Here is a 27,969-nt window from a genome sequence, read left to right on the forward strand (position 1 = left end):
TGTGCAAACCCCACACAGACAGTCGTCCCAAGGGTGGAATTGAACCCAGGCCCTGGTGCTGTGAGTTAGCAGTGCTAATCACAGAGCCACTGTGCCGCCCCACAAAGAGCCTTTGCAGGAATTGGACCCACCCTGTTGGCATCACAAGCCAGCCGTCCAGCCAACTGAGCTGGCTGACCCCCTTCCCTCACTCCCTCAGCAAAGGTCAGCAGTGATGGGGCAACAACCATGCTGATTTATTCACTGCTACTGTGGGATCTTGCTGTGTGCACCCCAGCTCTCATTTCTGCCCAATGCAACTGCAGCTTAAGTGTTTGCTGGGTGCTATCTCCCTGACACGTTGAGGTGTGACCTGAGGTCATGGTGAGAGCACCACCTAAAAAAATCCAAGTTTGGTATTTCTTGCTGCAATGAGTGTGGTTCCACCTCCTTAGCAACCCGACTGCAATTCCATCCCAGAGTGGAGAAAGAGTCAACTTTTCAGTGGCTCAATGAGATCAGGGCTGACCTTCACCTGAAAACCATTTCCCTGTCTTTTCAGGGTACTCCTCAACGTTCTTTAATGACAGGAAATCCCTCAATGTCAGCCTTAAAAGTTTCACCTAACCCCCAGCATCTACTGATCTTCCCAGCATAGAATTCTGAATAGCCACCTCTTGCTTGAAAATGGAACACAGAACACGGAACAGTACAGCACAGGAACAGGCCCTTCAGCCCGCATGACTCCAAATTAAACTCCAACCTTCTACCTGCCCTTGGTCCTTCTCCCTCCATCCCTTGCGTGTTCATGTGCTTATCTGAAAGTCTCTTAAATGCCCCTATTGTATCTACCTCGACCACCACCCCTGGCTGCACGTTCCAGACTCCCATCACTCTCTGTGCAAATAACTTGCCCCTCACATCTCCTTTGAACTTTCCCAGTCTCCTGCATGCCCCCTAGTTTTAGACATTTCAACTTTTGGGGAGAAAGGTTCTGACCGTCAACCCCATTCATGCATCTCGTTACTTAGTCTAGTCTCCCCTCATCCTCTGCTGCTCTCAGGAAAATAACAGAGCGAGGAAATGTTTCCTATTTTCCCTGTAATCCAGTCTAATATTACATCCTCCTGTTCTGGCCTCTCGATATCGACCCTTCTGAATTGTGTTGCTATTTGAAACACATTATTGAACTCCGACACTTGAAGGGAATACAAGTCAAGTTTATGAAGCCTGCCCTTGACTTTGAACCCACTGGGACCAGGTACCATTCCGCCTGTTTCTAGTCCTGTGTCACAGAGTTGCCAAAGGCTTCGATCATTAACAAAAGAATCCCAACCGCGCTCCCATTGTCAACTCAGCACGGAACAACAAAAAACAGAGGATTTAATTATGGAGCATCACATCTGAAGCATAAAAGGAGCAACTTCACTGTGAGCCAGTGCACACTCCTAATGCCAGGTGAATGTCACTTTAAGATGGTCCCTTAATTGCACATCTGTTAATATTTAGTTTTGAATGACAACTCATTATAAATAGTATCAGCCGCAGTTGGAAGTAAAGCTTTAATCCCCTACAGCAATGAACACAGATGATAAAAATACTCCACATTCCTGTCACAAATTTCAAAACTCGTTTATTAAAAGTGCCAACAGATGCTGCCAGTCTTTGTCGCAATCAGGTTCTGGGCTTTATTTCCATGTCTGTATGTTTTTGTTATTCAAATGCAATTCTATATGCTAATAAGCTCCTTCTCCAACCGAAAATTAGCTCATTATTAAAATCCTCCTTGTCGACAGAACAATTCCCCTTGCTTCCCAACTCCCCCACCCCCATCTAAACCCCTCCCCATCCCTCCCTCTCGTGCATCTGGGAGGTGCCCAAAATACATGAGCATTGAAGAGTAAATTAAGCGTTGTTTCACATCAGCTTCCACTCTCTTGAAATGCTCATCAAATTCTCATAAAATGCTGATTAACTGAACAATAAATGTTGGCTGGGTTGTGTTGAATGACTAATTGCCAGCACAAATTGCAACAAGTCCTCTGATACCTGCTTGGCAATTGCTCCCTGTCCCTTCGAGAGGGCTAGTTCTCTCAAAGTTTAATTATGTTGTTTGAACGAAGGTTGTAATATGCCCGGGGAATCAGATAGAAAGCAGCACTCGCGGGAACGACACAGCAGATAGACCACTACCCAACACAGAAAAGGGCATTTCGGTGCTAATCTCTGCTATTCCTTTTCCACCTGTCTCTAGGTTTCAAAGCAGGAGGTCTCTAATCTAAGACAGAGATGAAAAGGTATTGCTTTCTCTCAAAGGGTCATGTGTTTTTTGGAACTCTTGTTCCCAGAGAGCTGTGGAGCAAGGATCATTGGATATCCATCATGAAGAGGGTAGAGAGATTCTTAGAACCATAGAATGTTACACGATTGGAGCAAGCCATTCAACTCATCAGCTCCCAAAAGACATACCTAGCCAGTCCCAATCTCCAGCCCTATCTCTGTAGCCATCTAATTTTAATTATATATCCAGCTCTCTTTTGAAACCTCCCGTGGAATCCCCCTCCCCCACTCTCCCAGGCAGCACATTCCAAATCCCAACATCTCGCGAAGTAAGGAAGTTTCTCTTCATCTCACTCCGAGTTCTCTTGTTGACAATCTTGAAATTGTGTCCCCCATGTTACTGACATACCAACTGGTGGAACAGAATAAAAAACTGAAAGAAGTGAGGATGCTGTAAATCAGAGACAAAACTAGAAATCATTGGAAAAGCAATCCATGGAGGTACACATGGCCCTCTGGATCCTTCCTCTCCTCCCCTTCTGTCTATCTCCATCTCCTCCTCCAACCCTTGCGCTCTCTGATGCTGAACGTTCTGTACTCAGCAAAGGTCTCAGTTTTATCCCTCTTCTGCATATAAGAAGACATTTTCCTAGCTACTATCAGTTCTGAGAAAGGGTCACTCGACCCAAAACGTTAACTCTGATTTCTCTCCACAAATACTGTCAGACCTGCTGAGCTTTTCCAGCAATTTCTGTTTTGTCAGTGGAAACAGAATGTCCTTTGCTACTGTCAAAGTTGTTCAACATTTTGAACACCTCAGTGAGGTCACCTGTTAATCTTCTCTGCTGCAAGGAGACGAGCCCAATTTCTCCAATATTCCCTTACATCTAAAATCCCTCATATCTGGTATCATTCTCGTAAAACTCCTTTGCATTCTCTCCAGGGCTTTAACATTCTTCCCTCAATGAGGTGCCCAGAACTGAACATAATGCTCCGAATGTGACCTGACCAATGATTTGTAGAGGTGTTGCTTTTAAACTATGTGCCTTTATTTATAAATGCACAGACCCTTTAAATCTAGTTAATAACTGTTTCAAGTTGCCTGGCCACTTTCAGAGAATCAACTACTTAAACCCCAAGGTCCCCCTGCTCCTGAACACCCCTCAGCATTGAGCCCGTACTGTCTCTCTGTATTTCTTCTACCAAGATTTCTACTTCACATTTCATCGTATTGAAATTCATCTGCTCATTTAGCCAACTTGTCAATGTCTCTCTGAAGTCTCTCTACATCATCCCCACAATTCACTATTCTCCCTAGCCTAACATCATCTACTAATCTTCAAGATTTTGCCCTTAACACTCATTTCCAAATCATTTCTATCAATCAGAAAAGCAAGTGTCCCACACTGATTCCTGGAGAACACCACTTCCAACTCATCTCTTGACTAAAAAGGGAGAGTGATTATTGGGATAGACTGGAAAGTGGGGTTGAGACCATAATCAGATCAACTATGAATGACAGAACATTCTCGGTGGGGCTGAATGGTCTGGACTGGTTCCCAGTTTGTATATTTGAACGTTCTCCCTTTTAATCTAGGTTTCGAATTCTAACACCTCCTTATTTGACTTATGGGTCAGGTCTCTCTGATTCAGTTCCTATGAAGTGCCCTGGAATATTTTTGCTACATTTAAGGTGCTACTAAATGCAATTCATTGCAGATTCTTTGTGCAAGCTTTGTGATTACTTGTTAGGTTAAATCATTAGATACCAATAGATACTATAAGAACCTTTAACCCAGAAAGAGCACAGTAAAAAAAACTGCAATTTCTTGAGAACGTCTGAGGAATCTATGATTGATTTTAAGAATGTTTGAAAAGTACATTTAAAGTTTGCATCAATACAAAAGGGATGAAATGTATTTTTCTTGAATGAAAACGAATGGTTGCAATGACCTGCCAATCTCTAGCCTGGAAGCAGTACCAACAGGAAGGCAGCAAAAGTCATGTGGACAGACAGGAAGGAGAGTTACAGAAAATGCAACAGAGAAGGAAAATTTACAAGGAGCTGCGTGTGTTCATTATTGTCAACCAGGAGAGACAGCTGAACACAGGGTGAGAGCAGCAATTGTGAATTGGGAAATTCTAGTCCTGCTACTTCAGTTTTACCAGAGTTAATTAGAGTGATTAGCAGGATTTATGAAAGTCGCTGGATAAAGGAGTATCTAGGGACTCTGTGTTCGTTGAGACTGTTGCAAACCTAGATGCGGCAGTCCTGTAGCGGAGATACTGTTGGATGAAGACTGTCTCCAGAGACTTCAGAAGATACAGAGCTGCCAATGAACACCATTCAATAATGTGAAGTGGTGCTGCATGCATGAGGAAAGTAATCCAAGTGATTGTGGCTTTGCAGGATGTTCTTTATATTATTAATGATTTCAAATGGTTTTATCAATTTATTTGAAATATTAATTGCCTGTTAATTCACATTTCTACTGATTAATGTTAAAATGAAGATGACAAAAAGTAAAGCCTAGCTGGTAAGTTCTCCAGCTAAGCATCGCTTGATGAACTCAGTTATTTTGGTGCATATGAACCCCCTGTAGGGAATGTAACAATCTGCTGTGCATTTTGAGAACGTTGTGGATTTTCTCCAGGGATTTTGGAGCTCAGGAAGAGGACACATTCCATCTTGGAATCGAGCATTGTTGGGTCTGTGTGAAATGCGTAGGCACAAATCAATCTGCCCGAAATAATTCAACAGAGCCAGAGATCCATCTGAGAGAATCATTCAGTGTCCCTCCCCTGCACACTGACCTCCTTTGTCCTCTGATCGCAAGATTGCTAATTGTGTTCAGAACTAGGGTAGTTGTTATGCTGTTTACCCCTTCTTGTGTTAATGTGACATTTCTCCATCTAACACACCAGCTCTCTTGTGACCTTGCTATGCGAGAATGCAAATTTATTGCCAATTATCTTAAACTTCTGCATGTCCACATCTAGGATGAACTGGATTAATACCCATCAAATGTATTTCACCTGCACAGCCATCAGTCAGATGAGGGTCCTGTACCATCTGTCTCAGCTTTATCTTAAACCTGGGTGTCAGAGGTTAGATGCCAGTGCATAACACACTTAATTGGAATTAACCCTTTCACTCATGTACAAAACCGACCCCATCAGTGATTAAGGGAGAAAGGATTTGTTTTCAACAAGGATTCATCTACAAGATAAAAACTGAAAGAACTGCAGACACTGGAAAATCCGAAATGATAACAAAAATTACTGGCAAAACTCAGCAGTATCTGTGGAGAGAAAGCAGAGTTAGCATTGAGGATCCAGTGACCCCTCCTCAGAGGGGGATTTGAGAAAAATATTTCTCAACCAAAGGGAATCTGGAGGGCTGTGTGGAGGGTGTCAGAGATGGGAGACCCCACATACTTTAAAAAGTCACTTGCATGAGAACTTGAAATGCCGTAACATTCAAGTCTATGAGCTAGGAGCTGGAAAATGGGACTAATGGCAACAGGTCAGCACGGGCTCAGTGGGCCAAAGGGCCAATTACAGGAATGATATTATGAAGCTGGAGAGGGTTGAGAAAAGATTTGCCAGGAAGTTGCTGAGAATGGAGGGTTTGTGTTATAAGTGGAGGCTGGATAGGCTGGGACGTTTCACTGGAGTGTCAGAGACTGAGGGGTGACCTTATAGAGGTTTATAAAATCATGAAGGGCATGGATAAGGTGAATGACAGATATCGCTACCCTAGGGTTGGGGGTTCAAGGCAAGGGGGCACACTTTCAAGGTGAGAAGGAAAGATTTAAACAAGATATGGGGGCAATTTTGGTACAGTTACAATGTTTAAAGAACTGTTTGGAGGGATATGGGTCAAGTACAGGCAGGTGGGACTAGTTTAGACAGGTTGGACCGAAAGGTCTGTTTCCATGCTGCATGAGGAATCGTATCATTGGAGAAATTCACAGATAGTCTACGAGGTGTCCACACTTTTACACCAGAGGCTTTGGTCCAGCAATCAGAGGTGGAATTGGTCTTTGACTGGTCTTCAGGTATTACCACATAGAGTCATAGAGTCGTAGAGATGTGTAGCATGGCTACATACCCGTCAGTCCAATTCGTTCATGCCAACCAGGTATCCTCCATTAATCTAGTCCCATTTGCTAGCACTTGGTCCATATCCCTCCAAAACCTTGCTATTCATATACCCAACCAGAAATCTTTTAAATTGTACCAGACTCCACTACTTCCCCAAGCAGCTCATTCCGTACACACATCACCACCCCCCCCCCCCCCAACCACCCCCCTCTCCACCCCACCCCCGTGAAAAGGTTGCCCCTTAGGTCTCTCTTATATCTTTCCCCTCTCACTTTAAACCTATGCCCTCTAGTTCTGGATTCCCCAACCCCAGGGAAAAGACATTGTCTATTTATCCTATCCATGCCCCTCATAATTTTGTAAACCTCTATGAGGTCACCCCTCAGCCTCCGACGCTCCAGGGAAAACAGCCCCAGCCTGTTCAGTCTCTCCCTGTAGCTCAGATCCTCCAAGCCTTGTAAATCTTTTCTGAATCCTTTCAAGTTTCACAACATCCTTCCTATAAGGAGGGAGACCAGAATTGCACGAAATATTCCAACAGTGGCCCAACCAATGTCCTGTACAGCCGCAACATGACCTCCCAACTCCTGTACTCAATATTCTGACCAATAAAGAAAAGCATACCAAATGCCTTCTTCACTATCCTACCTACCTGCGACTCCACTTTCAAGGAGCTATGAACCTGCACTCCAAGGTCTCTTTGTTCAGCCACACCCCCTAGGACCTTACCAGCAAACACATCCACCTGGACCCTATATACCGGCCACTGTAGCGGACAGCAACTGACAACCAGAAACGGCAGAGACAAGCCACTATAAATGCTGGAGGAAACATCACTGAAGCGCTTCACAGGAGGCTCCCAAGCACTGAGGATGTTACCTAGAAAGGGGACGAAACATTTGCAACAAAAACTCCCAGCTCGGCGAACAGAACCACACCTTCCCAGCAAGTCCTGCCTGATTTACCTTTCCAAAATGCAGCACCTCACATTTACCTAAATTAAACGCCACCTGCCACTCCTCGGCCCATTGGCTCATCTCATCAAGGTCTTGAATGGAGTAGGTCTTTCTCTGTACCTGCAACATGACTGACTGAGAAACAGCCGTGAGATAGTGAGTGAACGCCACTGGTTTAGTATTGCTGACAATGAGCTGAAGTGAGATGAAGGTGCCAACAGATTTCCCTCATTAGATTTGTAGACACCCGATGGTGATGTGTTTCAGTTCCACAGTCACCTGGAGCCTTCACACGTGGCCTGACAATAAGGAGGGGGGAGAAAGAGATGGAGTAGGCTTCATCAGCAACAGATTTCAGGATGAACCAGCACTGTCAGAGTCACCTCGTACACATGTTGTTCATTTTTTAATAGTTCCCCGAGTTGAAAGGTTGTGGTGCAAGAGGCATTGAAGAGGGGGCACGAGTGCAATGAGGGCAACCCACGCACCCTCTGAATAAAAAGGCTCAGGTACAATACCAGAGGCTTCAACACACACTGAACCCAAAACTTGCAGTGGAGTACTGAGGGAGTGCTGCACTGTCAGAGGGTCAGTATTGAGGGAGTGCCACACTGTCGGAGGGTCAGTATTGAGGGAGTGCCGCACTGTCAGAGGGTCAGTATTGAGGCAGTGCCACACTGTCGGAGGGTCAGTACTGAAGGAGTGCTGCACTGTCAGAGAGTCAGTATTGAGGGAGTGCCACACTGTCGGAGGGTCAGTATTGAGGGAGTGCCGCACTGTCAGAGGGTCAGTATTGAGGCAGTGCCACACTGTCGGAGGGTCAGTACTGAAGGAGTGCTGCACTGTCAGAGAGTCAGTATTGAGGGAGTGCCACACTGTTGGAGGGTCAGTACTGAGGGAGTGCCGCACTGTCGGAGGGTCAGTACTGAGGGAGTGCCACACTGCCGGAGGGTCAGTGCTAAGGGAGTGTCGCACTGTCAGAGGGTCAATGCTGAGGGAGTGCCGCACTGTCAGAGGGTTAGTGCTGAGGGAGTGCCACACTGTCAGAGAGTCAGTGCTGAGGGAGTGCCGCACTGTCAGAGAGTCAAGGCTGAGGGAATTCCGCACTGTCAGAGAGTCAGTACTGAGGGAGTGCCACACTGTCAGAGGGTCAGTGCTGAGGGTGTGGCGCACTGTCGGAGGGTCAGTACTGAGAGAGTGCTGCACTGTCAGAGGGTCAGTGCTGAGGGAGTGCCGCACTGTCGAAGGGTCAGTACTGAGGGAGTGCCACACTGTCAGAGAGTCAGTACTGAGGGAGTGCCACACTGTCAGAGAGTCAAGGCTGAGGGAGTTCCGCACTGTCAGAGAGTCAGTACTGAGGGAATGCTGCACTGTCGGAGAGTCAGTGCTGAGGGAGTGCCGGACTGTCAGAGGGTCAGTACTGAGGGAGTGCTGCACTGTCGGAGGGTCAGTGCTGAGGGAGCATCGCTTTGTCAGAGGGTCAGTGCTGAGGGAGTGCCGCACTGTCAGAGGGTCAGTGCTGAGGGAATGCCGAACTATCGGAGGGTCAGTGCTGAGGGAGTGCCGCAATGTCAGAGGGTCAGTATTGAGGGAGTGCCAGTCTGTCAGAGGGTCAGTACTGAGGGAGAGCCACACTGTCAGTGGGTCAGTACTGAGGGAGAGCCATACTGTCAGAGGGTCAGTACTGAGGGAGAGACACACTGTCAGAGGGTCAGTGCTGAGGGAGTGCCACACTGTCGGAGGGTCAGAGTTGAGAGAGTGCCACAGTGTCAGAGGGTCAGTACTGAGGGAGAGACACACTGTCAGAGGGTCAGTGCTGAGGGAGTGCCACACTGTCGGAGGGTCAGAGTTGAGGGAGTGCCACAGTGTCGGAGGGTCAGTGCTAAGGGAGTGCCGCACTGTCAGCGGGTCAGTACTGAGGGAGTGCCAGTCTGTCAGAGGGTCAGTGCTGAGGGAGTGCTGCACTGTCGGAGGGTCAGTGCTGATGGAGTGCTGCACTGTCAGAGGGTTAGTGCTGAGGGAGTGCCAGTCTGTCAGAGGGTCAGTACTGAGGGAGTGCCAACCTGTCAGAGGGTCAGTGCTGAGGGAGTGCCGCACTGTCGGAGGGACAGTGCTGAGGGACTGCTGCACTGTCGGAGGGTCAGTGCTGAGGAGTGCTGCACTGTCGGAGGGTCAGTGCTGAGGGAGTGCCGCACTGTCGGAGGGTCAGTACTGAGGGAGCGCCGCACTGTCAGAGGGTCAGTACTGAGGGAGTGCTGCACTGTCGGAGGATCAGTGCTGAGGAGTGCTGCACTGTCGGAGGGTCAGTGCTGAGGCAGTGCCGCACTGTCGGAGGGTCAGTGCTGATGGAGTGCTGCACTGTCAGAGGGTTAGTGCTGAGGGAGTGCCAGTCTGTCAGAGGGTCAGTACTGAGGGAGTGCCAACCTGTCAGAGGGTCAGTGCTGAGGGAGTGCCGCACTGTCGGAGGGACAGTGCTGAGGGACTGCTGCACTGTCGGAGGGTCAGTGCTGAGGAGTGCTGCACTGTCGGAGGGTCAGTGCTGAGGGAGTGCCGCACTGTCGGAGGGTCAGTACTGAGGGAGCGCCGCACTGTCAGAGGGTCAGTACTGAGGGAGTGCTGCACTGTCGGAGGATCAGTGCTGAGGAGTGCTGCACTGTCGGAGGGTCAGTGCTGAGGCAGTGCCGCACTGTCGGAGGGTCAGTGCTGAGGGAATGTCGCACTGTTGGAGGGTCAGTACTGAGGGAGTGCCGCACTGTCGGAGGGTCAGTGCTGAGGGAGTGCCTCACTGTAGGAGGGACAGTGCCGAGGGAGTGCAGCCAGCAGCAGTTTAAAGCTTTGTTTACTGTACAACAACAAGTTGCATTTGTATACCATCATTCACATGAAGCAACCCACAGCAGTTAACAGCGCTGTCTGTAGCACAAGGAGTTGCATTTCTGTGTCAACTTTCCCACTGTCCATCCTCCCAAGTCCCTTCACCGTGGTAATTACAACACAATGTTTGACATTGAGCCACATCAGGAGATACCAGGATAGGTCAGGGGGCAAAAACCTAATCAGAGTTAGTGTTTGAGTAGCATCTACAAGGCAGAGAGGGACAAGGAGAGTTTTCGGGTTGGGGTTGCAAGTTTTGACTTGATTTCAGAAGCTTGTTCCCAATCTTGCTCAGGAAATACCACATCTGTTTGCAGATCTGTGAAAGGTCATCAACCTGAAACATTTGTTCAGTTGTACATGACAGGTACTGCTGGATGGGCAGAGCATTCCCTGTGTGGGGGATTTTTCTTTCAGAATTCCAGCATCTGCAATGTTTTGCTTTTGCTTTATTCGACACGAGACTGCTTGGCAGAGTGACATTTTCCAAAATTTATTGTTACAATGTGGCTGGGTCAGCATTTATTGCCCATCCCTAGTTGCCCCTTGAGAAGGTGGGGGTGAGCTGCCTTCTTGAACCGCTGCAGTCCGTGTGCTGTGGGTAGACCCACAATGCCCTTAGGGAGGGAATTCCAGGAGTCTGACCCAGCGACACTGAAGGAACGGCGATATATTTCCAAGTCAGGATGGTGAGGGGCTTGGAGGGGAACTTGCAGGGAGTAGTGTTCCCATGTATCTGCTGCCATTGTCCTTCTAGATGGAAGTGGTCGTGGGTTTGGAAGGTGCTGTCTGAGGATGTTTGTAGAATTTCTGCAGTGCATCTTGTAACTGGTACACACTGCTGCTACTGAGCGTCGCTGATGGAGGGAGGGGACGTTGAAGATATGAATTGGGTGTCAATCAAACATTGACTCGTGTTGTTGTAACTGCATTTATCTATAACACAAGTAAAATACAATAGGTGCTGGAAATTGGAAGTAAAAATGACTAGTTCTGGAAATACCCAACTGGAGCATGCATGAAGATTTAATGCTATAGGTTGATGATACCTTCGGAGAATATTCCAATATGTCTCTAACATAACAACGTGTCACCTTGGCCATAAAGTCTGCCTATAAGACATAGGAACAGAAGTAGGCCATTCAGCCCATCGAGCCTATGTTTAATGAGATCATAGCTGATCTGATAGTTCCCAACTCTAATTTGCCTCATAACCCTCAATTCCCCTTACTGATTAAAAATCTGTCTGTGTCAGCCTTGAATATACTCAATGCTCCAGCCTGGGTAATTGTCTGAGGTAACAGACTTCCACAGGCTCACTCACCTCTGACAGAAGAAATTCTTCCTGATTTCTGTCCTATATGTGCAAACCTCTTATTTTGAGATAATGCTTTCTGGTCCTAGACTCTCCCACCAGGGGAAACTACCTCTCAATATTGAGCTGAGAACTTCCTACTTTTCAATAAAGTCACCTCTCATCCTGCTAAACTCCAATGACCATAAGCCCAACCTAGTCAAGCTCTCCTCTTATGACTGTCCCTCCATACCTGGTATCAGTTTAGTGAATCTTCTCTGGATCCCCTCCAATGCCAATCAGACTTTCCTTTGTAACTGTTTTGTAGTAATTATTTATGGTTTGATACGTGCCTTGTATACTTCAAGCAAATTCTCCCTATCCCCACACTCCATTCCCTTTGAAATAAAGGCCAATATTCCATTGACCTTATTACCATCCAGATTTAGATGCCTGAATGAAGCAGAGCTAATGTTTGGGATGTTTTGTGTTGGAGGCATCAGTCCACAAGAAGCTGGTTGAAGGAACCCAACCACATTCAGCCCTTATACCGTTGATAGGAAGAAGGGTTATCCCCAGAACGTTGACCTCTCCACCTCGTGATGCTGCCTGACTTGCTGTGTCCATCCAGCCCGGCCTGTCCACATTGGATTCCAGCATCTGATGGTTCTTTTTGTCGTTATATCATTTATAGCCAATAGCCGGAAAATGTTTTTAATTGACCTCGCTGGATTGTACTTGGATTCAGCACCCCCAGGCAGTTTTTACCCTGTCATTCCTCCCAGCTCTCTCCCCAACCAACCACCACCAGCCCACAATCTCATCTGTTCAATCGTTTCCACCTTCCTCAGTTGAATATCCCCCCAATGCCATGGTTTAGTGACAGGTCAGACCTCTGCAAGCATCCTTCCTGCCTACCTGTTTCGGACTGGAACCGTGAGTGCAGAGCCTCACCTCCTGTCTCCCTCACTCCTGACTGACCTGACCAAGGCACGCAGCTCACTGTCAGGGTGAAGGCTATCAAACATTAGTTGAGTTGATTTGATTTGATTTGTTTATTGTCACGTGGGGTGTATTTCCGGGGGGTTTGAGTGTGTTTTCTCCTGCCTGGTTAAACAGGCCTTTTGATCTCACTGCCAATATTTCAGGAACTGACAAAGGGAAAATATTCAAAGCAAACACACAAACATACAAGGAAGGAAACAATCACACACACACACACACACAGACACACACAGACACACACACACACACACACACACACACACACACTTTCTGCCACCTAAAACATTTTTCCTGGCTGTGAGCCTAACAATGTCGTGTGGAATTAATTTTCCAGTCTTGGTGACTCCAGGACAATCCTGGAGGGGTGTCATCAAGTTTGCTTTACTATTTGATCATGGCGGACATGTTTCTCAGCCCAATTCCCCTGCCTTCTCCTCTGATCCCCTCATTAATCAAGCACCTGTCTCTGATGTAATGACATTCAATGACTTGACTTCCACAACCCTCTGGGGCAAGGAGTCCCATAGATGCCCCACTCTGTAGGAGAAGAAATTCCTTGTCAATTCAATTCAAAAGGGTCATCCCTTCACCCTGAGGCTGTGCCCTCAGGTCCCAGTCTCTCCTACTGGTGGAAACATCTTCTCCATGTCCACTCTACTCTGAGCTCTCAGTATTTGGTAAGTTTCAAATCATATACCCCATACATTGTTCTAAACTCCAGATCCAGAGTTCTCAAATGCTCCTTATATGACAAGCCCTTCGTCCCTGGGATCATTCTTGTAAACTTCCTCTTGACCCCCCCCCCACCCCCACACTCCCAACACCAGCACATCCCTCCTCAGATACAGGGCCCAAGCTGCTCACAATATTCCAAAAGTGGTCTGAACAGAGCCATACACAACCTCAGCAGTACATCCCTGCTCTGGTATTCTAGCCCTCTTGAAATGAATGCTAACATTCCATTTGCCTTCCTAACTGCCAACTGATCTTGCATGCTAACCTGAAGAGAATCCTGAACTGGGGGTCCCAAGTCTCCCTTTGTGCTTCTGATTTCCGAAGCTTTGCCCCATTTAGAAAACAATCCACGCCTCTATCCTTCCAACCAAAGTGCATAACCTCACAGTTTCCCCACACTGTATTCCATCTGCCACTTCTTTGCCCAGCCTGTCCAGATCCTTCTGCAACCTCCCCTCTTCCTCAACGCTACCTGTCCCTCCAACTATCATTGTGTCATCTTCAAACTTAGCAACAATGTCCTCAGTTCCTTCATCCAGATCGTCAATGTGAATGTTTGTGGTCCAAACACAGACCCCTGCAGAACTCCACTAGTCACAAGACCCCATTATTGTTACTCTCTGCCAGTTGGCCAGCTTGGAGCTCTGTCAAACTGCAGTTCCAATCTGAAATACCCCAGTTATTTATCTCTGTGTCCAGGAAGAATACCAAGCCAAGAGAGGCTCAATACGTTATCGGCAAGAATAAAATAATCTTCAATCTCTTTGTTCCTTTTCACTGACCAATTGGCTGTGCACAGCCTAGAGCGAGTAAAAAAGAATAAAGAAAACAAAAATAAATGCTGCTTAAATGTCAAAGTCCTGAGCGACCTTTTGGAAGTACAAGTCTAAAGATAACTGATCACTCATTAACTCTTCCAGTGCTGTATCAATGTGAAAGTCGCCTGCTGGTCCGGACAGATCATCGCTGACAGACACAGCTCTGAGTCCGACACTCGGAGACTGAGACTTACCAATCTTTACAGGTGTACCATAGAAACATTCCAATTTGGATGCATCACAGCGTCTCTTAGCAACTCAGAGTCATAGAGATGTACAGCAAGGAAACAGACCCTTCGATCCAACCTGTCCATGCCGACCAGATATCCCAACCCAATCTAGTCCCACCTACCAGCACCTGGCCCATATCCCTCCAAACCCTTCCTATTCATATACCCATCCAAATGCCTCTTAAATGTTGCAATTGTACCAGCCTCCACCACATCCTCTGGCAGCTCATTCCATACATGTACCACCCTCTGTGTGAAAAAGTTGCCCCTCAGGTCTCTTTTGTATCTTTCCCCTCTCACCCTAAACCTATGCCCTCTAGTTCTGGACTCCCCGACCCCAGGGAAAAGACTTTGTCTATTTATCCGATCCTTGCCCGTCATGATTTTGTAAACCTCTATAAGGTCAACCCTCAGCCTCTGACGCTCCAGGGAAAACAGCCCCAGCCTGTTCAGCCTCTCCCTACACCTTAAATCCTCCAACCCCGGCAACATCCTTGTAAATCGTTTCTGAACCCTTTCAAGTTTCACAACATCTTTCAGATAGGAAGGAGACCAGAACTGCATGCAATATTCCAACAGTGGCCTAACTAATGTCCTATACAGCCGCAACATGACCTCCCAACTCCTGTACTCAATACTCTGACCAATAAAGGAAAGCAGACCAAACACCTTCTTCACTATCCTATCTACTTGCGACTCCACTTTCAAGGAGCTATGAACCTGCACTCCAAGGTCTCTTTGTTCAGCAACACTCCCTAGGACCTTCCCATGATGTGTATAAGTCCAGCTAAGATTTGCTTTCCCAAAATTCAGTATCTCGCATTTATTTGAATTAAACTCCATCTGCCACTCCTCAGCCCATTGGCCCATCTGGTCCAGATCCTGGTGGAATCTCAGGTAACCATCTTCGCTGTCCACTACACCTGCAATTTTGGTGTCATCTGCAAACTTACTAACTGTACCTCTTATGCTCCCATCCAAATCAATTATGTAAATGACAAAAAGTAGTGGACCCAGCACCGATCCTTGTGGCACTCCACTGGTCACAGGCCTCCAGTCTGAAAAACAACCCTCCACCACTACCCTCTCTCTTCTACCTTTGAGCCAAACACATTAAGGACAAAAAGGAGAGAATAGGGCCCCTCAAAGAACAGCAAGGCAGCCTTTGTGTGGAGCCGCAGAAAATGGGAGAGGTACTAAATGAGTACTTTGCATCAGTATTTACTGTGGAAAAGGATATGGAAGATGTAGGTGATATCTTGCAAAATGCCCAGATTACAGAGGAGGAAGTGCTGGATGTCTTGAAACGCATAAAGGTGGATAAATCCCCAGGAAAATCAGGGGTACCCGAGAGCCTTCCCCCTGTATTCCATGAGATCTAACCTTGCTAATCAGTCTCCCATGGGGAACCTTGTTGAATGCCTTACTGAAGTCCATGTAGATCACACGTACTGCTCTGTCCTCATCAATCCTCTTTGTTACTTCTTCAAAGAACTCAATCAAGTTTGTGAGACATGATTTCCCATGCACAAAGCCATGTTGACTATCCCAAATTAGTCCTTGCCTTTCCAACTACATATACATCCGGTCCCTCAGGATTCCCTCCAACAACTTGCCCACCACTGAGGTCAGACTCACCGGTTTATAGTTTCCTGGCTTGTCCTTACCACCCTTCTTAAACAGTGGCACCACGTTTGCCAACCTCCAGTCTTCCGCCACCTCACCTGTGACTATCGATGATACAAATATCTCAGCAAGAGGCCCAGCAATCACTTCTCTAGCTTCCTACAGAGTTCTCGGGTACCCCTGATTTTCCTGGGGATTTATCCACCTTTATGCGTTTCAAGACATCCAGCACTTCCTCCTCTGTAATCTGGGCATTTTGCAAGATATCACCTTATTTCCCTACATCTTCCATATCCTTTTCCACAGTAAATACTGATGCAAAGTACTCATTTAGTACCTCTCCCATTTTCTGCGGCTCCACACAAAGGCTGCCTTGCTGTTCTTTGAGGGGCCCTATTCTCTCCCTTTTGTCCTTAATGTGTTTGTAAAACCCCTTTGGATTCTCCTTAATTCTATTTGCCAAAGCTATCTCATGTCCCCTTTTTGCCCTCCTGATTTCCCTCTTAAGTATATTCCTACTTCCTTTATACCCTTCTAAGGATTCACTCGATCTATCCTGTCTGTACCTGACATATGCTTCCTTCTCTTTCTTAACCAAACCCTCAATTTCTTTAGTCATCCAGCATTCCCTATACCTACCAGCCTTACCTTTCACCCTGACAGGAATATATTTTCTCTGGATTCTCGTTATCTCATTTCTGAAGGCTTCCCATTTTCCAGCCGTCCCTTTACCTGCGAATGTCTCCAGTCAACTTTTGAAAGTTCTTGCCTAATACCGTCAAAATTGGGCTTTCTCCAATTTAGAACTTCAACTCTTAGATCTGGTCTATCCTTTTCCATCACTATTTTAAAACGAATAGAATTATGGTCGCTGGCCCCAAAGTGCTCCCACACTGACCCTTCAGTCACCTGCCCTGCCTTATTTCCCAAGAGTAGGTCAAGTTTTGCATCTTCTCTAGTAGGTACATCCACATGCTGAATCAGAAACTTGCCTTGTATGCACTTAACAAATTCCTCTCCATCTAAACCCTTCTCTTCTCAGGACTGCTAGAAATTAGTGAACACAGCCCAGTCCATCAGACAAATCAACTCCCAACCAATGACTCCATCTCCACTTCCCACTGCCTCAGGAAGGCAGCCAACATCCTCAAAGGCCCCTCTCATCCCGGTTATAATCTCTTCCACCCTCTACCGTCAGGCATAAGATACAAAAGCTTAAACACGCCTCCCAACATGTTCAGTAGGAGCTGCTTCCCCGCTGGTCTGAATGGACCTCTCAAACTTGAAATTTATTGCTGATCTCCCTCTCTGTGCACCCCCTCTACAGCTGCAATATTGTATTCCTCGCTCTGTTCTCCTCACCTAATGCACTTTGTATCTGCCTGCACTTCACACAAAACAAACTGTTCACTGTACCTAGGTGCATGAGACAATAAAACATCAAATCAAATCAAAGAGATCCTCCATCCAGTTATTGCTTACTCCTGCTGTCAGTGGCAGCTCAGCTGTGGCTGAACATTGAGCAGCAGACTTGATAATTTGCTTAATCTCCTGGGAGGCCATGTCTCTTTGCCCCCTTGAACTGATCAAAAGCTTTGTTCCTGTCAGCTAACACAAACCTAGTCGCATCACCTGAAAACAGACACTGATTGAGAATGTCAATCTCATCTTTGTCTGGTCTCAGACTCTCTCCATCCCTTTCCCAAATTACGACGGTGGCTGCACTTCGAAAGCAGCTTGTTAGCCGTAAAATGTTTCAATCAACGCTAGAATAAAGGAAACTAAAACAAACGCAAGTATTTAGATGGAAGTAATTATTTCTTTCACCTCCTCCAGCCTTCCCACCCTCTGAGATCCCTGAGCTCCTTCAGTTCTACTCTGCTGTTTTTTTCTGACTTGTTGTTGACAGTGAGGAAGGATGTGGCAGGTTACAGCGGGAGAGCTGCAGAGCTGGGCAGAAAGATGGCAAATGGAGTTCAATGTAGGTAAGTGTGAAGTGATTCACTTTGGTAAGAGTAACAAGGAGATGGGGTACTGGGCTAATGGTCAGACACTTGGTAGTGTGGATGAGCAGAGGGATCTTGGTGTCCATGTACACAGATCTCTGAAAGTTGTCACCCAGGTAAATAGTGCTGTGAAGAAGGCATATGGCGTACTGGCTTTTATTGGTATAGGAATTGAGTTCCAAAGTCCTGAAGTCATGTTGCAGTTGTATAAGACTCTGGTGCAGCTGCATCTGGAGTATTGTGTGCAGTTTTAGTCGCCATACTATAGGAAGGATGTGGAGGCACTGGAACGGGTGCAAAGGAGGTTTACCAAGATGTTGCCTGGTATGGTAGGAAGATCGTATGAGGAAAGGCTGAGGCACTTGGTGTTGTTTTCATTGGAGAAAAGAAGGTTTCGGGGTGATTTGATAGAGGTGTACAAGATGATCAGGGGTTTAGATAGGGTTGACCATGAGAACCTTTTTCCACGTATGGAGTCAGCTATTACGAGGGGGCATAGCTTTAAATTAAGGGGAGGTAGGTATAGGACAGATGTTAGGGATAGATTCTTTACTCAGTGAGTCATGAGTTCATGGAATGCCCTGCCAGTAGCAGTGGTGGACTTTCCCTCTTAATGGGCATTTAATCGGGCATTGGATAGACATATGAGGGATAGTGGGCTAGTGTAGGTTAGGTGGGCTTGGGTCGGCGCAACATCGAGGGCCAAAGGGCCTGTACTGCGCTGTATTTTTCTATGTTCTATGTTCTATATTCCATCACACCACAAGGATTGGCTGAGCCTTCAGCTGCTTTAGCCTTGAGCTCTGGAGTTGCCTCTCGAAATCCCCTAACATTCATGCCAGAGGCAACAAAGGTGATGGACAGAGGTATGTCAATGGATGTCATTTATATGGACTTCCAGAAGGCTTTTGATAAAGTCCCACCTAACAGATTGTAAACTAAGGTGGAAGACCATGGAATTGAGCCAAATGACCAAGATGGAGAGGAGATTGACTCAGTGGCAATGAACAGAGTGTTGGAATGATGGGCAAGTACTCAAACTGACAGGACATGACTAGTGGCGTCCCACAGGGATGGTTGCCAGGGCCTCAATGGTCATTAACGATTTGGATAAAGGCTTAAAAAAATCAAATACCCAAATTTGCAGATGACAGAAATTTGGGCAGCATTGAAAACAGTACTATCGACAACATCCTACTACAACAGGATGCTGATGGATTAAGTACACAGGCAACAGATGGACCTTAAGACAAGCAAATGTGAGGATAAGACAAACTATTCCTACTAGTTTGAAAATTCTAGAAGCAGAGGACACAGTTTATGTATTAGGGCTAGGCTATACAAGAGGGATGTTAGAAAGCAGTTCTAACGCAAAGAGTAGTGGAGGTTTGGAACTCTCTTCCTCCAATAGCGGTTGATGCTAATTCAGTTCTTAAATTTAAATCCGAGATAGACGAATATTTATTAAGCAAGGGATCAAGGGAAATATGTTCAAGGCAGGCAAATAGAGTTAGGTCAGAGATCAGCCATGGTGGGAGCAAGCTCGAGGGGCTGAATGGCCTCCTCCTGTTCCTATGTTCCAGCACCAGCCTGTCTGCCTGGATATCTTCTTATTTGGCTCAGTCTGAAATTGAATAATGTTGCTGTGCGATTTCTGTTAAAACTGCTATGTAAATGCAAATGTTTATTGTTGCAGGACATTTACAAAGAGGCTGTTATGCAAAGCTGGTTAGAATGCAATAATTGCTGATCGTGGATTGATCTTTAATACCATGTTGCTCCACCTCAAATTTAATATCAGCTCCAAACTACTTATAATAAATGGAGCAGTCTCTCCACTCACATTACAGGCAGGAACTGAAATCATTATCGCCCACGTTAATTGCTGCCCTCTTTCCTCTTAACGCGCTCCTCCATTTACTCTCAATCTTTGCTGAAATAATCCATGACTCTTCTTCACAATCAGGAACAAGTGGAGCTCGCACACTTTCATTCTTGTGTTGAGAACATGAACACAATTGACTGCAGGTTCAACGTGACCCACCCCCCAGTGTCGGGTGAGTGGAGGCATTTTTCTAAGCTTTTAGGACAAAGCTGAACCCTGCATCCAGGCCATTCTGACCATCAAGCCTGACCTACCATTCAATACGATCAAGGCTGGTTGAACACTTCAATGTTTTTTTACTCAGCCATCCCCATAACCCTGGACACCACTGGGAAATAATCTCTGCTTCAAACGTACTCAAAGACTGAACTTCCATGGCCCTCAGTGGTAGAGAATTCCAAAGGAGCATGACTCTCTGAGTAAAATCATTTCACCTTCATTGACGAGGCATGCCTGCATTTTGACATTGTATCTGATGGTTCTATACTCTCCACCCATTGGAAACATCACATACCACCACCTAGCCTGTCTATCACGTTAAGTATTTTGTAAGTTCTAATCCCATTCTTTGGAACAATTTATCTCAGAACCCAAAGGCCTCACGCTGCTGGGGCCTTGGACAATGTGATCAGAAACACCAGCAGAGGCAGCAGGTATTCACATCTTTGTCCACTCAATCCTCAACTTCCTCAGCTTGGTCTGGCTGCTGGATGGTTGAAAGAAGCTCAAACAGATGTTGGCTGATGATTAGGAGATTTGGGGGGGCACGGTGGCTCAGTGCTGTCTGTGTGGCGTTTGCACATTCTCCCCGACTAACCCCCACTGCTCCCACCCTCACAGTCACTGCCTTCCTCCGCCTTCCCCACCCCTACCCTTCCAGCATCTTCCCTCACCCAGACTAACCCCCACTGTTCCCACCCTCACAGTCACTGCCTCCCCCCGCCTTCCCCACCCCTACCCTTCCATCATCTTCCCTCACCCAGACTAACCCCCACTGCTCCCACCCTCACATTCACTGCCTCCCCCCACCTCCATACACCCCCCTCCCCCACTGCGCTGGTGATGAAAACAGTTCATGTTTAACCCTTGAGCCGATAGGGTGTAGTGCTGGAAAAGCACAGCAGGTCCAGCAGCAACTGAGGAGCAGGAGCAGAACCCTTCATCAGTAACGTAGAGGGGGAAGGGGGCTGTGACATAAATAGGGGGAGGGTGGGGCTGGGGTAAGTTAGGTGGAATGGCAATAGGTGGATGCAGGTAGGGGGTGATTGGGATTGGTCAGTGGGAAGGGTGGAGCAGATAAGGTGGGAAGGAAGATGGACAGGTAGGACAGTCAAGAGGGGAGGGGGTGGAGTGGGAGGGCTGGTCCAGGGATGAGGTGAGGAAGTGGGGAGATTTGGAAGCTGGTGAATTCTACATGTCCTTTAAACCCTCGAACTTCCTCATCGGTGTCTTTGGGATTAGCCCTCCGTCAGTTTGACGCCGAGAGGTGATTGGAGCAAAGGGAAGCAATAAAGAAAGCTTGGATGATGTGGAATCCATTTCCAGGGAACCACCTCCTGTTTTCCTTCGAAATCAAAGTGTCTGAGAGGAGGGCTACCTCTGACGGAACAAAGGATGTTCCTCTCAGCAGGAGGTCTGGAAATGCAGGATTCACGGGTGAACAAGCTTAATTATATCAGTCTGGGTCATGGCCAGCAGTGTGAGCTGATCAATATTGCTTCAGGGTGACACTCCCTTCAAAAGGGGGTGTGTTGAGGTAAAGCAGCGAGTGATTTCTCTGGGATTCACTTCACTTGCATTATCATCATTTTTTAAAATTACTCACTCACAGGATGAGGGTGTTGCTGGCTGGGCCAGCACTTATTGCCCATCCATCTGGGATAGTTTAGAGTCCATGTGGGATAGTTGGGACTCCAGACCCAACTGCTGTGGGTCTGGAGTCACTTGCAGGCCAGACCAGGTAAGAATGGCAGATTTTCATCCCTAAAGGACATTAGTGAACCAGATGGGGTCTTTTTGTTCCTGACAATCGACAATGGATTCATGGTCAAATCACACCATAATGTGGAAGACTTTTGAAAACTCATTATTTACAGAGGATATTCTGAGGAAGGGTCATCAGATTCGAAACGTTAACTCTGATCTCTCTCCACATTTGCGTCCAGAACTGGCTGGGCTTTTCCAGAAATTTCTGATTTTGTTTTACAAAGGTGCCTGAACAACCAGAGATACCAGTCACGGCCCAATGGGGTTGTAAGGGAGTGATATCAGTCATGGCCCAATGTAGTTGTAAGGCAGAGATTGACTGGTTTAATTTGCGACCTGGTCAGCGTGGACCTTTTTTCTCAAGCTAGGATTTCTTTCTTTAGAGCGTAGGGGACTGATAAGGGGCCTTATAGAAGCGTACAACATCATGAGAGACATGGATAGGGTGAATGCACTCAGTCCTTTCCCAGGGTTGGGGAATTGAGGACTCGAGGGCATCAGTTTAAGGTTAAAGGGGAAAGAATAACTGGGAACTTGAGGGACAACGTTTTTTTACACAGAGGGTGGTACACATAGAATGAGCTGCCCGTGGAAGTGGTTGAGGCGGGTACATTAACAACATTTAAAAGGCACTTGGACAAACACATGGATCGGAAAGGTTTAGCAGAATATGGGTCAAATGTAGGGAAACAGGGTTGAGCGAGGATGGACATTTTGGTCAGCATGGACCAGTTTGGGCCGAAGATACTGACCACGTGCTGCAGGACTCTCTGACTGGTTGGACTGAAGAGCCTGTATGATTCTGTGACTTTACTGAGGGAGTGCTGCACTGTCAGAGGCACTGCTTTTCAGATGAGATGTGAAACTGATGCTTTCATCTGATCGCTCAGATAGATATAAAAGATCCTGTGGCTAGTATTACATTAGAGAGCAGAGAATGTTCTCCCCAAACTCCTGAGCGCCATTTAAACCCTCGTCCTACAGCAGTGTTAAAATTACCAGGTCAGCATCTCATTTCAGTTTGTCAGAGCCCACTGTGCACAAATTGGCTGCCATGTTTTCTGTTGCAAACAGTGACTGCAAGTCAAAGAAAGCGCGTCATTGGTTATAGAAGATGTGGAGGTTGCTAACGTAGCTATATAAAGAGCAACCTCTTTCAGCTTCTTCCATCGATCCCACTCTAAGGGGCTATCACCTTCTCAGTGACAAAGGGGGAGAGGTCCCTTCAGAGATCGAGGAGGTGACTCCTGTTTCCTCATTTCTAAGGGCGGAAGGTTCGACATTTCTCTCACACAAATGAGCACCAACCCCAAACCTGAACTCGAGAATTGCTGTTACATCCCCTCAGCGAGTGTATTTGAAACAAGAGTATCTCCTCAGGTATAGCACCTGGTTCCTCCACCTGCCGCGAGACACGTGTTGCCATCTTGCTCACTATAACAGCTGGCTCGGCCTACCTGCTTCAGTAAATCACTTCACGTTTTACTTAAGCAGCAGTCTAGTCTGACACGTCATTAAGACCGTACCTGTTCGTGGTGCTCAATCCCCATGCTAATAGTGTTGATGAGAATTGCCATCATGATGCCTCGGTTGAAATATTTGCTCTCCACGATATTTGTCAACTTGCCACGCATTTCGCTCCACAATTCAACACACCAGCCCGGCTCCTGTTCCGACCTCACTGTCCCCTTTCGTTTTAACTTGGCCTGTTTGTCCGTCCCCACCTCACAACCCGATCCAGCCTCAGAGTCAATCGGGTCCGAGGCTTTGGCTCCTGTGGTCGGTTCGACGCTGTTGCATTGTGGGCAGTGGCTAGGGTCAGATGTCAGGCTCAGGGCGATGGGCTGCACGATTGCATGTGGGCTGTAATCCAGGTTGTCCATCACGGGGTAGTGTCCTGAAAAATGAAAGAGATGCCAGTGATGAAGAAATGTGGTAACAGGAGTTGGTCATTCGGCCCTTTGAGCCTGCTCCCCCATTCAATATGATCATAGCTGATCATCCAACTCAATCCCCTGTTCCTGCTTTCTCCCCCGTGTCCTTTGATCCCTTTAGCCCGAAGAGCTACATCTAACTCCTTCTTGAAAACATTAAATATTTTGGTCTCAACTTCTTTCTGTGACAGAGAGTTCCCCAGGTTCCCCACTCTCTGGGTGAAGACATTTCTCCTCAGCTGAGTCGCAATGGCCTACCCCCACACCCTCAGACTGTGACCCCTTCGTACTGGATTCCCTGGTCAGCAGGAACATCCTTCCTGTGCTTACTCTGTCTTGTCCTGTTAGAATTTTGAGAAGCTCCTATAAATGACCTTCTCCCTTGTTCTTCTGAACTTCAGTAATTATAATCATAGAGTCATACAGCACAAAAAACAGACCATTTGGCCCAACCAGTCCACACTGAACATAATCCCAAACGAAACTAGTCCCACCTGCCTGCTCCTGACCCATGTCCCTCCAAACCCTTTCCTATTCATGTACTTATCCAAGTGTCTTTTAAATGTTGTAATCATACCCACACCCACCACTTCCTCAGGAAGTTCGTTCCACACAACAACCCACCCTCTGAGTAAAGATTTTGCCTCATGTTGTTTTTTAATTCTCTCTCCTCTCACCTTAAAAATGCACCCTTTAGACTAAAATCCTCCACCTTGGGGAAAGACACCTACCATTAACTCTATCTGTGCCCCTCATTATTTTATAAACCTCTATAAGGTCACCCCTCACCCTCCTACACTCCAGTGAAGAAAGTCCCAGCCTTCATCTATAACTCAAACATTCCACACCCAACAACATCCTGGCAAATCTATTCTGAACCCTCTGTAGCCAATCTCTGAGATAGTCAGTGTTTCGAATCCAATTTGACTCTTTTTTTTAGATTAGACTTACAGTGTGGAAACAGGCCCTTCGGCCCAACAAGTCCACACCGACCCACCGAAGCGCAACCCACCCATACCCCTACATTTACCCCTTACCTAACACTACGGGCAATTTAGCATGGCCAATTCACCTGACTCTCACATCTTTGGACTGTGGGAGGAAACCGGAGCATCCGGAGGAAACCCACGCAGACACGGGGAGAACGTGCAAACTCCACACAGTCAGTCGCCTGAGGCGGGAATTGAACCCGGGTCTCAGGCGCTGTGAGGCAGCAGTGCTAACCACTGTGCCACCGTGCCGCCCACTAACTTCTTCCTCAGAAGTTAGAATTAGAACCCCTACAGTGTGGGAACAGACCCTTCGGCCCAACAAGTCCACACTGACCCTCCAAAGAGCAATCCATCTAGACCCCACTCCCACGCCCCACCTTTACCCTTGAGTAATGCACATTACACTGTGTGCAATGTCCCCTGGCCAATTCACCTAACCTGCACATCTTTGAACTGTGGGAGGAAGCCCAAAGGAAACCCACACAGACACTGGGGGAACTTGCAAACTCTAGTCAGACAGTCGCCCAAGATTGGAATCGAACGTACGTCCCTGGTGCTGTGAGGCTGCAGTGCTAACCACTGAGCCACTGTACCGCCCTCCCGTGGTTCAGATGTTTAAGGGTTATTTGTAAATCCATTATTTTCATGGAGCATGTTCCAGATCAGAATTTGAAATGATTCTCTTGGAGATTATTCTCCAGATGAATCCCATTCCTCTACCCCACACTCTCTCCATCTCCTTTGGCCTTTGATCCCTCCATCGAACCAGTGAAGGGCTTTTTGTAGCTAAACTTGGCTTTAGTTTAGTCACTGTCCAATAGATAACTCTCTGTCCCTCACACTTTCAATTTCAGAATTTTAACAAGTCACCTCTGAGACTACAGAATGAGGGGACATGTACTGAATCTGCTATTTCAAATGATACAAATGCATCTCCATTGGCAACAGATAACCAAACCACCTTGGCTAAATTTGGAAAAGTGGCATCTGCAGGAATCCCAGGCCTGACTGATGAACCAACCTAGTTCCACACAAGAGATTTATTGTCAGAAAATGTTACACTTCATAAATATTCTATAGCCTGTTATTTCAAAAGAACATCAGTGGAAAAAGACAATGAATAGTTGAGTCGTTTGCTGAAACAAGGCTATTTTTACACAGCAGCCATCAGACAGACAGTTCCTTTCTACGCACTAGAATTTGACTGTACAGTTGCTTGATCTTTCTGGTGCTAAATGGCTCTTGTGGTGTCAGGAGATTTCAATATCACCAGCTCTTGATTCTTAGACAATGCAAAAGATCAGGAGATGCTCCACAGACATCAGCACATTATCGAGGCTGACACTCACTGAGGGAGTGCTGCATTGTCGTGGAGGGTCAGTGCTGAGGGAGTGTCGCATTGTCAGAGGGTCAGTACTGAGGGAGTGCCGCATTGTCGGAGGGTCAGTGTTGAGGGAGTGCCGCACTGTCGGAGGGTCAGTGTTGAGGGAGTGCTGCACTGTCAGAGGGTCAGTGTTGAGGGAGTGCTGCACTGTCGGAGGGTCAGTGCTGAGAGTGTGCTGCATTGTCGGAGGGTCTGTGTTGAGGGAGTGCTGTACTGTCGGAGGGTCAGTGCTGAGGGAGTGCTGCAATGTCGGAGGATCAGTGCTGAGGGAGTGCTGCAATATCGGGGTGTCAGCACTGAGGGAGTGCCGCACTGTCGGAGGGTCAGTGCTGAGGGAGTGCTGCAATGTTGGAGGATCAGTGCTGAGGGAGTGCCGCATTGTCGGAGGGTCAGTGCTGAGGGAGTGCCGCACTGTCGGAGGGGCAGTGTTGAGAGAGTGCTGCACTGTCGGAGGGTCAGTGCTGAGGGAGTGCCGCACTGTCGGAGGGGCAGTGTTGAGAGAGTGCTGCACTGTCGGAGGTCAGTGCTGAGGGAGCGCCGCACTGTCGGAGGGTCAGTGTTGAGGGAGTGCTGCTCTGTTGGATGGCCAGTGCTGAGGGAGTGCCACACTGTCAGAGGGTCAGTGCTGAGGGAGTGCTGCACTGTTGGGGGGTCAGTGTTGAGGGAGTGCTGCACTGTTGGATGGCCAGTGCTGAGGGAGTGCCGCACTGTCAGAGGGTCAATGCTGAGGGAGTGCTGCACTGTTGGGGGGTCAGTGTTGAGGGAGTGCTGCACTGTTGGATGGCCAGTGCTGAGGGAGTGCCGCACTGTCAGAGGGTCAATGCTGAGGGAGTGCTACAATCTCTGCCCCCTATTGTGGGGAAATGTAATGGTAGAACAATCATTTGAACATGGACACTCTATTTTGAAGTCAATGCTGAATCCTTCCCAATATCAGTAAAGAGTAGGTGTTCTGATCCATTTATCTGTTTGTATTAGTGGGATCTTTCTGAGTGCAAACACCCGCAGTATCACAGTGAAGGCTATGCTTGCTGTAAAGTGATTTGGGGCATGCCCAGAGATTGTTTCGTGGTGAGGAGTGTGCACTGCTGTCTGAGCAGACCAATGCGCCTTCATGTTACTGTTTTACTTGTTAAACAACTCTCCCCCCACAACACCCCACTCCAGCCCAATCCCATCACCTACCACACTCCTTCTGGCAAACCCTGACACTGGACGCTCCTCGGTTGCCTTGGCAACGGCTGTGGAAGCTGGTGTAAAGGCCCAGTGTGCGGCGCCGGGCCTTGCGCAGGATGTGACAGACGTACTGGAAGATCTCCTCGTAACAGTCCCCTGGCTCGGCAAAACTTGCCACCGTGCTGGACGAGAGGTAGAGTGCCCGCTGCTCCTGCATCAACTGGTGCTCCCGCTGCTTCGTCTCCGAGAACTGCGTTGCTATGACAACCAGGCACAGGTTGATCATGAAGAACGAACCTACCTGAGGAAGAGAAGGGCAAGAGACGCCAATGGGGTATCCCTCAGCAACTGTCTCCAAGAGCACATAGAAACATCGAAGAGGAGCAGGAGGTGGCTGTTCAGCCCTTCAAGCCTGCCCCACCATTCAACTCAATCATGGCTGACCGTCCAACTCAATAGCCTAATCCCACTTTCTCCCCATATCCTTTGATCCCATTTGCCCCAAGTGCTATATCTAGCTGCCTCTTGAATAGACATCAATTGGTAAATCTGGAACTAAAAGCTTTATATAGTGATGGTGACCATGACAACCAAGATTGACAAGGCCAGCAATAGTCCTGGAACTAAGTAGCTTTCTCCTCGGCCATTCAAAGGACGGCTGAGGGTCAAACAATTGTTGTCAAAACCCATCTGGGTCACTAA

At 47.3% G+C, this 27,969-nt stretch overlaps 1 protein-coding gene across 1 annotated transcript in view; it reads right to left on the minus strand.

Annotated features, from left to right (window-relative positions):
• cacna1ia (calcium voltage-gated channel subunit alpha1 Ia) overlaps nt 1-27,969 on the minus strand; it is a 195,013-nt gene that overhangs the window by 110,022 nt on the left and 57,022 nt on the right. Inside the window, exons 7-8 of the mRNA XM_060849187.1 lie at nt 27,277-27,568; nt 23,308-23,678 (exon numbers count right to left, since the gene is read on the minus strand). Coding sequence (XP_060705170.1) covers nt 23,308-23,678; nt 27,277-27,568 — 663 coding nt within the window. The remainder of the gene's footprint in view (nt 1-23,307; nt 23,679-27,276; nt 27,569-27,969) is intronic.

This window comes from Hemiscyllium ocellatum, chromosome 33, assembly GCF_020745735.1.
Source record: "Hemiscyllium ocellatum isolate sHemOce1 chromosome 33, sHemOce1.pat.X.cur, whole genome shotgun sequence".
NCBI lineage: Eukaryota > Metazoa > Chordata > Chondrichthyes > Orectolobiformes > Hemiscylliidae > Hemiscyllium > Hemiscyllium ocellatum.